Genomic DNA, 13951 nt, shown 5'->3' with positions numbered 1-13951 from the left:
AGGCAGAGTGGGGAGACTAGACTAGTGAAGGGCAAAGGAGAAGGGGCTCTGGAGACTTGGCGAGCCCTGAGTAGATGGCTAGAGGGGATCGCGATACAGCGACTCTGCCCACTCTTACAACATAATTGACTGCAAATCCAGACATCCCTGGGGTGGCCGTGGAAAGCACAGTGAGGGAAGATTTAAATAGGCAGGAGGAAGGGACTGGAGATGTCTGCTTCCTCCTCACCTAACCCCAAAGGTTCAGCTGCACTTACTGATAATGGTGATGGTGGTGATAATAAAGATAACAACTTTATCATATGTTGAGGAATGGTAGAGTTAGGCATTAGTTTAGGGACTGTGCATCCATTAGTTTGCGTTGATGCCCACAAAGATAACTTGACAAATGAGGAAACAAGGTCGCACAGCAGTGAGGGGGTAGGGTTGGCCTAGGACTTAGGCCTTCAGATTTCAACTGGTTAACCACTTAGACAGTTAAGCAGCCTTTCTGCTTCCTGAACTGCACTTCCATTGAGTGCCCAGAAACGACGAAGAGATGGTAAAGCATTTCCACAACCCATGAGGGCTCCATATTGCAGCTGGTGGGGAGATTAGAAATAAATCTAATGCCACAGACATCTGTATTCTGAGGAGTGCTTTGTTCCTAGGTATGGAACTATCTTTTCAGATTCCTTTGAAGATGGGGTGTCTCGTGAGATGTAGGTGGTAGTTGCTGTTGGGTCTTTGGGGGAAGTATCATTAAAGGAAGCCGAGAAGGAGGTGACCTTTTGCTCTTCCCACATCCCTCCTGCTCCTAAGTAAAATGCAGATGTCATGGCTGGTGCCCCAGCATTCACCTTGTGAATATGAGCTGATTTTAAGCACGGAAACCTCTGGGATGGTGACTCTTACAGAGAAAAAAGTCTTGATTCCTGTTGACCTTGGTGTCTTCACACAGCCACAAATCCCTTACTTTGAGGTTTCTTTTAGGTCATAAGAAAACCATCAGCCTAAATCTCATTTAAGTCCCTGGTATTTCTAATCTCTATTATTAGCAGTTGAAACTAAATGGATGCAGGTCCTTCATGCTTTGATAGGTGCTGTGCTGGATACTTTAAATAACGTTTCTTCTAATTTATGTGGCGACTGTTATTATATAGGAGCTCAGAGGGCTGGGCAAGCAGAGACGAAGTCAGGTTTCCATGGAGTCAACCAGAGACAATGACAGGCTATGTCAGACGACATCTAGGGAAGAGAATGTACCAAAGCATGGAGATTGGCATAAAGGTGGTGAGTTCTTGGAATCATAAGGAAACTCAGCTAGTGGCGCATGCTGGTCATCCCAGAGACCTGGGAGGCTGAGATAGGAGGGTCATAAGTTCAAGGCCAGCCTGGGAAATTTAACAAGGCCATGTCTCAAAAATAAAAAAAATAAAGGGTTGGGATATAGCTCTGTGGTGGAGCTCCCTGAGCTCAATCCCTGGTACCAAAGTGAAGGGCAGGAAACCCAATGATTTCAGTGGAAGATTTACATTGACAAACTTGCAACAGTTGGAAAGAACAAGTGAAAGTCTGAGGAGAAGATTTATTTTCAACAAATCCCAAAGTGAATGCTGTCAGAATCATTGGGGGATCTTTCTCCCAAATCAGAGTCGCCATCTTCAGAGCAAAACACAACCTGGGGGAAGACCCCTTCCTCTGGAAATAGAAGGTCGGTTATATGGGTTAATCCATCGGGCCAACTGCAAAACGTCCAGGATTCTTAAGCACATGTGCTTCAGGAGTCCAGCTCAGCACCTCTCCCACACCCGTGGCCAAAGGAACGCTGTGTCAACAAGGAGGGAAGGGTTTTCTGCTCCTGGCCTCGCACTGCACCGACTATTTCCCATCCCTTGTCCATCCACCCCTCCCTCCTTTCCCGTATACTTTTCCTTTTTTGCTTCTTCTTGCACACCCTCTAGGGCCCAGTGCATTTATTATGCTTAGAACACTGCCTGCCTGCGGCCCAGCAGGGCGCCCCTCTGCAGTGTGAAGATGAGATGAGCAGCAGCAGCAGATGAGCATCCCCGAGGACTCCGCCCGCTGCTGCCAGTGCTACCCTAAAGGATCATCCCAGCATTCCACCCCAGGCAGCGCGTCACGGCACTGCACGTGGGTGGCAGAGACAGGTTTGTGCAATGAGCAAGGGAGCTGGGATCCCGGCCTAGAGTGTGCCGTCCTCACCCCCCAGCCATAGCACCAGCAGGAGGTGGGCGTAGGATGGGGTCTCCCTGGAGCTGCAGTTCTAAAGCATCCACCAAGCTCCGAGAGCACAGCTGCCCACCCACACCACGGGTTCTGAATCGACCTGTGCTCGGAGGAGGGGCTTGTGGCTTGTGGAGCTTCACTAGCTCCCTGGGTCATTCTGATGCAACTCCTGGTTAAAAGACACGCGGTGCATCCATTGTAAGGTGCAATGTTCAGTTATCTGGGCGAACCACAGGTTACATCACACAGGTGACCACAACATCCATGTACACCAGTGTGTATACGTGTACGTTCCCTAATATGCAATCATGAGAGAGACCAATGTGTAGATCGTGTGTATGTGCATGTATGTACGGGGCTTCTGTTGCAGAAGAGTAAATACCATACACACACACACACACACACACACTCACACAGGATGGCCAGGCACCCTCTGACTCCCACCCTTTGCTTTCCTGCCGTCTCTGGAGCTGATGGGGCCTCTGACCCCGGGATAGCAGTACACCAACCACAGAGACCTTTGGCGCTAATTATTCGCTATTGGTGATCTAGGGTGGGTTTTCACTCCCAAATTCACCAAGAATTGTGTTTCCTGATACCATTGGCTGGAGTTTGCTTTTCAAATGTGCAATTTCTACGAGAATGTCCGATCTTTCTAAGAGTTTAATAAGCGCAACGAAAGCCGAGCTGGAGTTGTGGCCAGTCCTGTCATCTAGTCAGAACTGTTTTCTCATGAGGTTGCATCTGGAAAGTGCAGGAGCTCAGCTGCTGGGAGGAAGTTGTGGGTGCCATGGGCACTTCCTGGGTGCCCGCCCCCCCCCCAGGTTAGAGCGCTTGGGAGCTCTAATTTGGCCACACTGTTCTCTTATTCCGGATTAAATTACCCATCTAGCAATATTTAAATTAACCTTGAGGCTTTCCCCGAGAACATAAAAGTTATTTTGAATTATTTTCACTGCCAGGATCAGCACAATTCCCTGCTCAGCTGGCTTGGTAGGAATTCAGCGATAGAGAAACCAATTTTTAAATTAATACAATTTTGTGTTTGTAAGGAAGCCATTATTTTTAATTATCGGGCATTTTCCTCAGCCTGGCTTCCCCAGTTAATAAAACTCAAGCTATTTAGCATGGTTTTTATTTTTGCAGAGGGCAGGCTTAGGGAAGTAGTTTCCCCTGTGGAATTTCCCCGCAGAATGTTTTGATCTCACCAAGCACACGCCTGTCACAAGGAGACTCGTAAAAAACCCAGAGAAAAGGAAATGCTGTCGTCAAAATGGCCCTGCTGGGCCTATAATGGGTGACTCTAACTTAGCTCTAGGGGTAACGTCAGGGGCTGGTGATTTGAGAAACGTGAAGGAGGAAATTACACTGGGCTGGATCCCCTCCAGGAAATGGAATTGTAGCACAGCAGGAGAGATTGCAGTCAGACATACAGAAGAACCTTTTGCCCATTGTGCTTTTAAGAGTATCGAGGGAGGCTGGGAGATTCTCCCACTTGTACAAGGAGAAGCAAGCCGCAGCCTCCAAGATTTAGTTATTCACTCACCCAGGGGAAAAGCCATCCATGACATCTTCATTTCCTTGCTAGATCAGTCCTCTGGGATTGAAAAGCAGCTCTCCCCAGCTCCCAAACAATAAGATTCAACACTATCCTGGAACCAGCGCTTGTGCAGACAAAACAACTTGCTATAAATTTAATATTAGCTTAAATAATGCATCATTAGAAGGGTAAGCCTCTGCAAACACATTAAATAATGTATTCCTCGAGCAAACATTACTTTTGGATGGCTTGCTGTCTTGGATGGTGGGAAGGGGGGAAGGTGGAAGGGTCTGGATCTGAGTCACAGTTTTGACTCTGATCAGCTATATCATTCCAAAGCCACCCCTTCTTCCTCGATGCCTCGGTTTCCTCGTCTGCAACAGCCTGAGAGCTCCTGGTGGGTAGGGGCTTTGTCTTGTGTTTCTTAGGGTACCCACTGTTTTGGGGAGTGCTTGGTGCTCCATGAACATCCTTGCAAAGTTCTAACATGGAAAATAGAACAGAAACGCGACCAGGACCGTCTGCGATCCAAAGAGCAGTTAGAATCCTCCCGGGAACCCTGGACCTGGGATGAACAGAGGTAGCTCAGGAGAACTTTCATGACATCAGCTTAAAGAGCCAGTTCCTTCTTTCAATATCTCCGAAGCACCTACTATGTGCTAATTATTGCAATGGGCCCTTAAGACAGAGCAAGGCAACCTGGCCCCAGCCCTCTTGGAACTTCCAGGTTGAAAAAGAGAGTTGCGCAAAAACATCCCTGCTCATCAGTGCAAGGATGAGTGTAGACCTAGGGAGGAGCTCTGGGGATGGAGGAGGGTGAGGACAGTTACTCAGAGGAAGCACTGTATCCATTGGAGCCTGAAGCATGCAAGAGCCTCCCAAGGGAGGGTTTCAGATGAATGATTGTGTTTATTCACCAGCGGGTAAATCTTTGGAGGAACTTGGAGTGTCTAAGATTCTTAGCAGGACCCAGAGAGCCCTGTCTCCTTGATTTCACCCTCAGCTAATCTCCTCTAGCCACATTTAAATAAAATCAGGATCCAGGCAAAAATCTTCTTGGCCTCAGGGCCTTTGCATATGTCAGGCCCTAGCAACTAAGGCTTTCTTCCCCACTTATCTTCTCTCCTCCTAGCTCTTACCTTCAATGTCATTTTCCTGGAGTGACCAGAACCTAAAACACATATTATGTATTTTTCCTACCCTTTATTTTTCTACACCATTTCTTTGTGTTACTTGTATGCATCACTATTATCCATTCCCCTTGTTAAGACATAAACTCCATGAGGGTGTTTTTTTTTGTTTTGTTTTGTTTTCACTTTTCCACCACACCATCCAAAACAGCAAGTTGTCCTGAAGTTATGTTTGCTTGGGGAGCATATTGCTTAATATGTTTGCAGAGGCTTACCCTTCTAATTGTGCTTTATCTGAGCTAACAGTACATTGCAAGTTGTTCTGTACGCACAAGCTCTTCTCACAGGGTAATGACATCTCGTCTGTTTAGTTATCAATAGGCGCTCAGTGAGAACATAGTAGGTGTGTGAAAAATAAAACATGAGTCAAGCAAAGAATGAATGCAGGTGACAGAAAGGATAAAGCTCAGTCTGTCCTGGTGACTCACATTGTGACATCCCTGCCTGAGAGGCCCCAGGAGAGCTGGGTCCATGAGCGCGTGTTCACAGCTCACGCGCACACCTGCCCCCCCTTGCTCCTATGTCAACGTGATTGGCCACGTAAGTAAAAGTAACACCTGCCAACATGTAATTGCAATGTCATATTAATTATATGGAAACCCAAACAAAATTACCAGCTCCCATTTCTTCTTGGAATACTAATAACACGAATCCCAGTGTCATGATGGAAGATGATCTTGGAAGCCATCTCTCTCCTGTTCTGCAACCTACACGTGCTGCCGTTTCTTGCTTTTGCAACTTCCAAGCAGATCATAACGGGGAAGAAATATCGTAGAGGAAGGATCTAGGCTTCCTTTTCAGAGTGAATCAGACACAAAAATCCTCTTTAGGAAAGAGCGGAAGTTTAAAATCTTCATAGAAGGGGCCATTTTTGTTCCCTCTTCCAAAAGCCTGGGGGAAAACCTCGCGGGTGGGTGAGTGGGGAGCTGCTGGGTGGTATCGGAGCCTCAGGCCTCGAGTTCTCTGCTCAGCATGGGAGGTTGCAGGATGGGACTGTATCTGGAAGGTGGGGGCTCCCAGTCTTGGCATCTTTCCCTCACTCTCCTGGTGCAGCACCCTCCTTCCCCAAGCCTGGCCTGTCTGGGTGTGTGACTGAGGTGTCTATCACACGAGCCCTCACCTGGCCAGTCACAGGCTCCCACTCCCACATCCATGACTGGCCCAGGGATGTGAGCTCCTGGTGCTGGGTCAGCTGTGGTTCTTCTATGGGTTTCTTTTCTTTTCTTTATATAAACAGAAATCCCATGGGGAGACCAGGGGAAGGGTAGTCCCGGTCCATCCATCGGTCACCTACATTGCCCCAGGGTACAAGGAGGAACAGCTGACTCTGTCTCCTGCTGAGGACATCTCTGAGTGGAGGACGGTGGTGTGGGCCTTGGGCGTGGTTCTATGATGATGGCTCTGCTGGGATTTTTGTTCTCTGCTCAGCTCCAGGGATATGCAGAGCCTCGGACCCTCACACCCCTCTGCTGGCCAGACTCCCAGGAGCTCCCTGGTCCTTGGAAAGATCAGGCCATTTGGTTCAATCCGTGACACCCGACGTTGCCGTGTCACTCTGCGGAATCTCCCCATTTCCCTGCTGTCTGGGGAGCAGTCCTTGCGAACCCCACCGATGCCTGGTGCTGGTTAGGGTTCTGTTTTAAAGTTCGTTCTGTTTCCTTCTGTTTCAGGAAGGGCGGTGGCCCTTCACACCTCTGTGTGGGTTTCTGCTCCTGGCCTCGCTCCATCAGCAGCCCGCTCGGCCACCCAGGCTGCCTGGTCCCAGGAACGCAGGGAAGGCCCCTCCAAAGGTCAGCATGACCCAGCGACCCTGTTTGTTGCTGAATCCCGCTAACCGTCCGGGCTGAGGTGCTCTTCTTTGGATTGGAGCAACAGCTTCCCACTGTCTCTCCCCCTGGGAGACAATTCTAATGCCACACCCCCCTGCACATCCCTCTGCTAACTGAGCCTCCCCCTGCTGTCCCCAGGAGAAGTGCCAACCTGGTGCGACATTCCTGTCCTCTGCTGTCCCTGGCTGCTGGGCTCTTTCTCCGCACCTCACGGTAACACGTCTCCCTTCCCTCCAGGCTCTCTGTGGGACTGGGAGTTTTCTGAAATGCCATTCCTGTCTTGGTCCCTTTTCATAGGTGCTGCCCTATCCCATCACCTCTTTCCTGTGTCTGAGCCTGGCCAGTTCTCGCTGCTCTTCAGAACCGATTCTAGCTCTTCTGGTCCCTTGTCCACCCTGAGACCCAAGTGGGGTGGTAGAGTCTGCAGTGGATTCACCAATCTTCTTTCACCTCCTCCCTCTCAGGCACTTGGAAAAGACATTGACCGAGTGTCCTCAGAGTTATGCGGAGAGTGCTCAACTCTTCTTGCTGGGGTGGGCAGGGTGATGTGTGTCATGCTAGGCCTGCTCATGAGGTCCCCTTAAAGTATGTAAGCTCTCTTCCCCTCCTATAGCTGTTTTGGAGGTCAAGTGGCAGGGTCACAAGATTGAGCACTTGGAGTAAGCCACGGTGAAGAACAGTGGCTTGACTCTTGGGCTGTGATGTGTCCAGCTCCTGAGACTGCTGGGTCCATTTGTTACCTGGCATAGCCTTGCCTCTCCTGATCTATACAATGAACACCCCTTTCCTGGTGGTACTGGCCACATTACGCTACTTGCCAGGCTTTTTAAACTTCTGGTGGCAAGGACCCGGCTTTCCTTATCTGTCTAGTGTCCTCATTCCATGGTGCTGGACGCAGTTGGCACTTAACGAACAACTCTTGAATGAATGAAAAATGTCATGTCTGCATTTGATGGTGGAGCAGGAGTGAAAAGAACCGTCAAGACTGGAGGAAGGGAGGGAAGAGCCCACGCTGGCCTTGACCGAGACAGCCGCTTGCCTTATGGGGCTGACAGATACCTGCAGACTCCCTGTCAGGAACTCATGAAGCATCGGAGGAAAAGGCCACTCCCAAGCTCCCTGAGTCTACGGCACACGTCACACTTCCCTCAGACCATCTTCCAACTGCTCCCCTGCAATTTCCAGGAGTTGCTTTTATTTCATTCACTAAACAGTTTATGAACTGAATTAAAATAAATGAGATGCAAATAAATTCCAGGCTTTCTCCCTCATTTTCAAATTACATTTCCAGTCCACTCAACCTGTTATAATCTCATAGTGATTTTCATTTAAGAGAGCTAAATGGATATGTGATTATTGTTACAGGAACTAACACCAGACAATTAAATGTTGAGGTGTTGATAGATAAAGCTGTGTTTTGATTTGCATAAACACGATGCCAGCGACTCTAACCCTGGCAGAAATTCAGTTATAAGGCTTGCGTGTCTAACTTCTGCTAATTACCACAAGTACCATTATTAAGATTTTTTTTTTAATATTTAGAGTTGGGATTATAGCCATTTTATTTGAGGGCCACATTTATCTTTATTTTGAAAACTTAGTCAGAATGCATAACTGATTTATCAGAGAAAAGGCACGATGACTACTTATAATCAACTTCTACAGTGCAGCATATCAAAAATCAATTACACAGCCCTGAAATCCAGTCATTAAGGATTTAGCTACTAATCGCATTCCATTTTTGTCTTTAGGAAGATACTGCGGCTTGCAACTTTGCAGATACCAGCAGCAGAAGAAAAACATGGGAGACTGCTGATAACCTAATGTGGAGAATTAAACTCCAGTCAGACAAAGGCAGAATATTAATTCGGAGTGGCCTGGCTCTGCAGGCAGGTCACCTGGGCTGGCTTGGATTTCAATCCAGTAACACAAAAAAGTTACACCCAAGTCTTGCCCACGCTGAGTCTTTCATGTGATTCTAAAGCCAGTGCTAAACTACAACTTGTTCATTGTCTGTTTTTCGCTTGCTTTGATCTGTGATTATTTTAGTTGTTTTTAGTTTGCTTATTAACTGTCCTCTCTTCCATCTCTTCCCAGCCCTGAAGGAGAGCTGTAGGAGGGTAAGGGCTTTGCTTTATGTTTCATGTATCTTCAGGGCACAGCATAGTGCTTGGATCATAGTAGGTGCTTAGAAAACACGTGTGTTGCATTTTATGATGACTGGGACCACAGGGTTCTTCCCCCAACCATGGGTAAAGTGTTAGTATAATGGTAGGAGTAGCTTCCTCTGGTTGACAGATGACTGACCAGAGCAGGGTCCACTAGTGCTGAGATAATCTGTCTGATTGTGAATCTGAGCAGGAAGCTGTGGGGTACAGTGGCTGAGAGTCCTGGCAAGTGAGCCAGACAGAAGGACAGAACTGGGGCCAAGTCCAGGCTTGACCATTTCCTGCCCATCACATCATTGGTTTACCTTCCCTGAACTTGTGTGTTCCTCTGGGAAACAGAGGCAATCATGACTACCTCATGAGGTGGGCGGTTGAAAAGGTTAAAATCAGGTACGACAAGTGAAGCATTTAACTTAGAGCCTGCATCACTGAAGTCCTCAGTACATGCTACGTATTAGTTTTTTAAAAGCTGTAACTTGGGGCTAGTTGCCTGGTGTGGGGATGCCAGGGTTGGTTGCAACTTCCTGCTTCGGCCCTGTCATTTGTTCCCCTTGGAATGTTGTCCCTGACCCCCTCGTGCAGGGTGATGTCTCATCCCTTGGGATCCCATCAGACTCTTGGGTGACTCTGTCTTTTGGTAGCCTGTGGTCCTCTTATGTCTGTGCGTTCTACCACTGGCAGCTCCTTCAAGTGCAAACTTTCCAAGTCATTCTCCCAGGATTTAGCAAATGCCCAGCACACAGTAGGCATCGCTTCCTTTGACCATCTGGCCAGACAGTGTAAACTTGGGGATGGGATGTCAAGTGGGAAGGGCAGACCCCAGATCTCTCCAGCTAGAGCACAATGTGAATCCCACAGCAGGGAACGACTGCCCTCGCCCACCCTAGGAAATGGCCTAAAGATCTGGGGCTTCTACCGTCAGAGGGAGGAACTTGCCTTTTCCAGGGAAGAGAGGAGAAAGGCAGGCATAGAAGCCGGGCAACCCTCAGCTCTGGGATGAAGGTGCAACCACTTACCCGGAGCTTCCGGCCAAAGATGGTGACTTTGCCTTTAATCTGTTCCTTTCGCAGGCGCCACTCAATGGAATTGAGGCCGTTTTCCATGGGCAGGGAGATGTTGCAGCGCCCAATGGTGGGGGTGATGGTGCCCGCTAGGACGTGGGGCTCGCTGTGGAAGCTGACGCCCATGCCGTTGGCGTACATCACCCTCAGGGTGCCATTGTTACAGAGCTGGTAGCTGTTCCGCACTTGATCTGGAAAAACGCAAGTGGGGATTGGCACAGGGAAATAAATTATCCACTCTATCAGTCAGAAGAGAATAGACCCTATTTTTGCAGGTTTCCATGGTACTTTACAGCTGTCAGTCTAGGGCTGCCTTCAATTAGCGCACACACAATGCGAAGGTGAGTGGCAGAGATGGTGCATGGGAAGAAAAACATTATTAATATGTGGCTCTCCAGAAATAATTATGCCGTGATATTTTTCTTTTACTCACTGAAGACTATTAATAGTACATTTAAACATTTAAAGATGTCTATTGCCTACACAATTTGTGTCAATCAAATCCCTGAACTTTAACATATATATTTTAGCTTATATAAAAAAATAGAGGAAAGGAAAGTGACTTCAACTCTCCCCACGCCTTTTCTTTGCCTCCATCTAACCCAGGGTGGAGGGTGTCAGCCACAGGTCAGATCCAATGCAAGCACAGCCAGGGCTCTTCAACAAAACCGAGAGAAAAAGCCACCTTCCTTCTTGAGCGACTGCTCTTGACCTGTCACATGCCACCTCCACTTCCACCTGCACTCAGGAGGCTCCAAGGGCACGAGGAGACGGAGCCAGGTGGTGCCCACCCTGCGTGTTGATCTTCCCGAATGGAATCCACACTAGTCAATCAGACTTCTGACCTTTTCCTTTATCGAAAAGTTACAGGAAGGAAACGCGAGTCAGAGACTCCTTGAACAGATACGCCGCTTCCTGATTGTCTGGGCAAAGGAGCCGGGCTGGGCTGGCCTCCGAGACGCCAGCTTTTGGGGCAGTGGGCAAGGGTGCACCTGTCACTCAGCAACTGCAGCCATCATACAGAAGGACAGAATCTACATCATTAATCATTTGGCAGAGCAGAAACAGAGTCATTGAAACAGGCTCTGTCGCTGGATAATAGTCCAGAAATGTCACCATTTATCTACCAAGAGGACACTTTTATCCTCTGACAACTGGCTGGCCCACTGACATTATATCTTAATTAAAGGAAAAATTAATCTGCACAATTCCTTTTCTTGCCAGCCCCTGTGCTTGTCCTGGACCGCGTGGGCATGTCTAACAGCAACAATAACCATGGGGTGGCCAGGGACCTTTGAGATCCTGGTTCCGGCAAGAGATTGCTACAGACCTCTGACCCCAGGGCAACCAACTCAACAAAGATGATGTACTAAAGAGAGAATCAGACTGGGAACAACAAAAAATAACACGCAGTAGTAGGCCCTGGAGAATAAACAGTCCCGAGAAGATGACAACGGCTACAGAGGGGTAAGAATGAGAAGAGGCCGGGCAAGGGGCGCACACCTGTAATCCCAGAGATTTGGGAGGCTGAGGCAGGAGGATTGCAAGCTCGAGGCCAACCTCAGCCACTCAGTGAAAACCTGTCTCAGAATAAAAAATAAAAAGTGCTGGAAGCTGGGCAAGATGGTGCAGGCCTGTAATCAGCAGCAGCTCAGGAGGCTGAGGCAGGAGGATCATGAGTTCAAAGCCAGCCTCAGCAAAAGTGAGGCGCTAAGCAACTCAATGAGACCCTGTCTCTAAATAAAATGCAAAATAGGGCTGGGGATGTGCCTCAGTGGTAGAGTGGCCCTGAGTTAAATCCCCAGTACCAAAAAAAAAAAAAAAAAAAGGACATTTTTAGTAAGTTGATATTTGGTTGTGTATGGATGACATTTTTCTCCCAGGAATTTTTCTTTTTTTTAAACAAGACCTATCTCTGCTAGAGTGGGTTTGCTGTGGATGTTTGCATAAGACAGAAGCTGAGGGGCGCTGGAGGTGTGTGCAAGTCCCTGGCCAGGGGGGCTCTCCCCCGAGGTCGTGGCTGGTTGGGGCAAAGGGGTGGGCGGGGCGTACCCTGTACCACTGTGTAGGAGGCCTCCACCGAGGAGAGGTTCGTAATCACAGTGACATCGTCGTCACGGTTGGAGTTCTCGATGTCGATGGTGATGGATTTCTCCATTTCGCGGTGCAGACTGGTCACCACCCCGGTGGGGCGCGTCACGTTGGTCAGACGGCCCTCGTGGTCATAGCTAGAAGAGAATAACACTGGTTGGAAGGGCAGTCAATGGAACCAAAGATTCTCCTAGTGTTCAGAACCATACAAGGGCCAGATGATGGGGCCAGAGAAAGATGGCAGGAGTGGGGTGGCCCGTGCATCCCACGGAGGCGCCGGGTTACAACCCAAACCTCCACCTGCCCTGAGCAAGCCGTGCGTTCTCCCAGCCACTGACCTAACTGGCCCCAGCTCAGGGAGAACCCTCCGCCTGGTCTCAGGCAGGAGGAACTTAACTGTGCTCCCGCATGTTAGTGCCAACAGTGTCTCGTAAACGTCGCTGGCTCTTTAATTTATGTGTTCCACAAAGCCACCAAATTAATCTTTCCAAAATATCAGTCTCATCCTGTCACTTCTCTGCTGAGCAAGCCACACTCTTTTCCCACAGTTGCTCCATCAAATCCAGATCTGGCATTTGAGACCATCCAAGCCCCGAGTCCTCAACAGGGATGCAAGCTTGTCCTACTTGTCACCTCGAAGACCTCCCTGAAGGCAGCCTGGGCCAAATGTCACCTCCATGTCTTGGTGGGCCTTCACCCACCCCAGGAAAGGGAATCACACTCTCCCCAGGATCTGCCTGCCAGGCCCTGGGGCTGAGGAGGGCTGGGGGTGGGGAGGGACCATGAAATCCTCACGTTTGGAGGGCAAAAGAGAAGGACCAGCCGCTGGGCCCCTGGTGCGCCTCCCTCTGGATTGGGACAAAATGGGCAGGTTCTAAGTGATGGATACTGGAGCTCCTAAGGCACACAGGGGCAGGAGTGCCTCATAAGAGGCTCCCGGTGGGGAAGATGTGACCCAGTTGAGTTGACCACTGAGCGCTCAGGACACCAGAGGGACTTGGGAACTGTTTCTGGACTCCAGGAATGCAGACCTGGCTGAGACTTGCAGTGGTCTGAGAAATTTTGCTTTTTCTTGGGAGAACTGGAAAGTCAAACTCTGAGGATATTTGAAGCTGAGAGCAGGACCACACTGAGCTGGATGGCCAGTTGGGTAAAGTGGTGAAGGTGACAGCAGGGACTCTGAATGGGAAGCCCAGGGAGCTTGGGAGCCCAGCCTCTCATCTCTAATCCCATCACTTATCCAAGGCAGTTGACACGGGCTCTGGAAAGGCCTGGTGCTGTAACCAAGAATGGGGACTCAGGCCTTCTCATTGAAGGGGCTTCCTGGTGCTGTCTTACCTGCTCCAGAAACTGACTCTCACACAGGGGTACAGAGATGCTATTTATGGGCTGGGGCTGTAACTTAGTGTTAGAGCATTTGTGTAGCATGTGCAAGCCCTGGGTCCAATCCCCCAGTACCTCCCCCCTGCCAAAAAAGAGATGCTATGTACAGTAGTGACATTTTAGAACAACATAAACCTAGGAAGTCATCAACATTGATGACATGGATTTCTATTTATTGGCATGGACAAAAGTAAATTGTTTTTATTTCTTTTTGTAGTAGTGCATTTTAATTATATATAGTCGTGGGATTGTTGTTACTTATTTGTATGTGCACATAATAGTACAAAATAATTTGGCCAGTTACAGAGGTCTATATTGTTGGGTAGAAAGAGCAGGGTACAAAAGGTCATCCCTTAATAATATGTAAGTATTTATTATAGAAGAAATTCTCCTGAAAATATGGATATCTAAACATGAACGGTGATTTTTTTTGTGGGATTTGGATGACTCTTTGTTTTCT

General features: G+C 48.6%; 1 protein-coding gene across 15 annotated transcripts in view; it reads right to left on the bottom strand.

Moving 5' to 3' along the window:
* Tenm2 (teneurin transmembrane protein 2) overlaps positions 1-13951 on the bottom strand; it is a 1244871-nt gene that overhangs the window by 15858 nt on the left and 1215062 nt on the right. For all 15 annotated transcript variants that reach the window (XM_058571810.1, XM_058571809.1, XM_058571811.1 and 12 more), the window contains 2 exons: positions 12070-12245; positions 9973-10208 (listed from right to left, as the gene is read on the bottom strand). In XM_058571810.1, the coding sequence (XP_058427793.1) occupies positions 9973-10208; positions 12070-12245 (412 nt within the window). The remainder of the gene's footprint in view (positions 1-9972; positions 10209-12069; positions 12246-13951) is intronic.

This window comes from Marmota monax, unplaced genomic scaffold (genome assembly GCF_021218885.2).
Source record: "Marmota monax isolate L192 unplaced genomic scaffold, Marmota_monax_Labrador192_F-V1.1 WCK01_AAM20220418_F8-fsc00084, whole genome shotgun sequence".
NCBI classification, from domain to species: Eukaryota; Metazoa; Chordata; class Mammalia; order Rodentia; family Sciuridae; genus Marmota; species Marmota monax.
The sequence above is the reverse complement of the archived record's forward strand: the minus strand, read 5'-3'. Positions and strand labels throughout refer to the sequence as shown.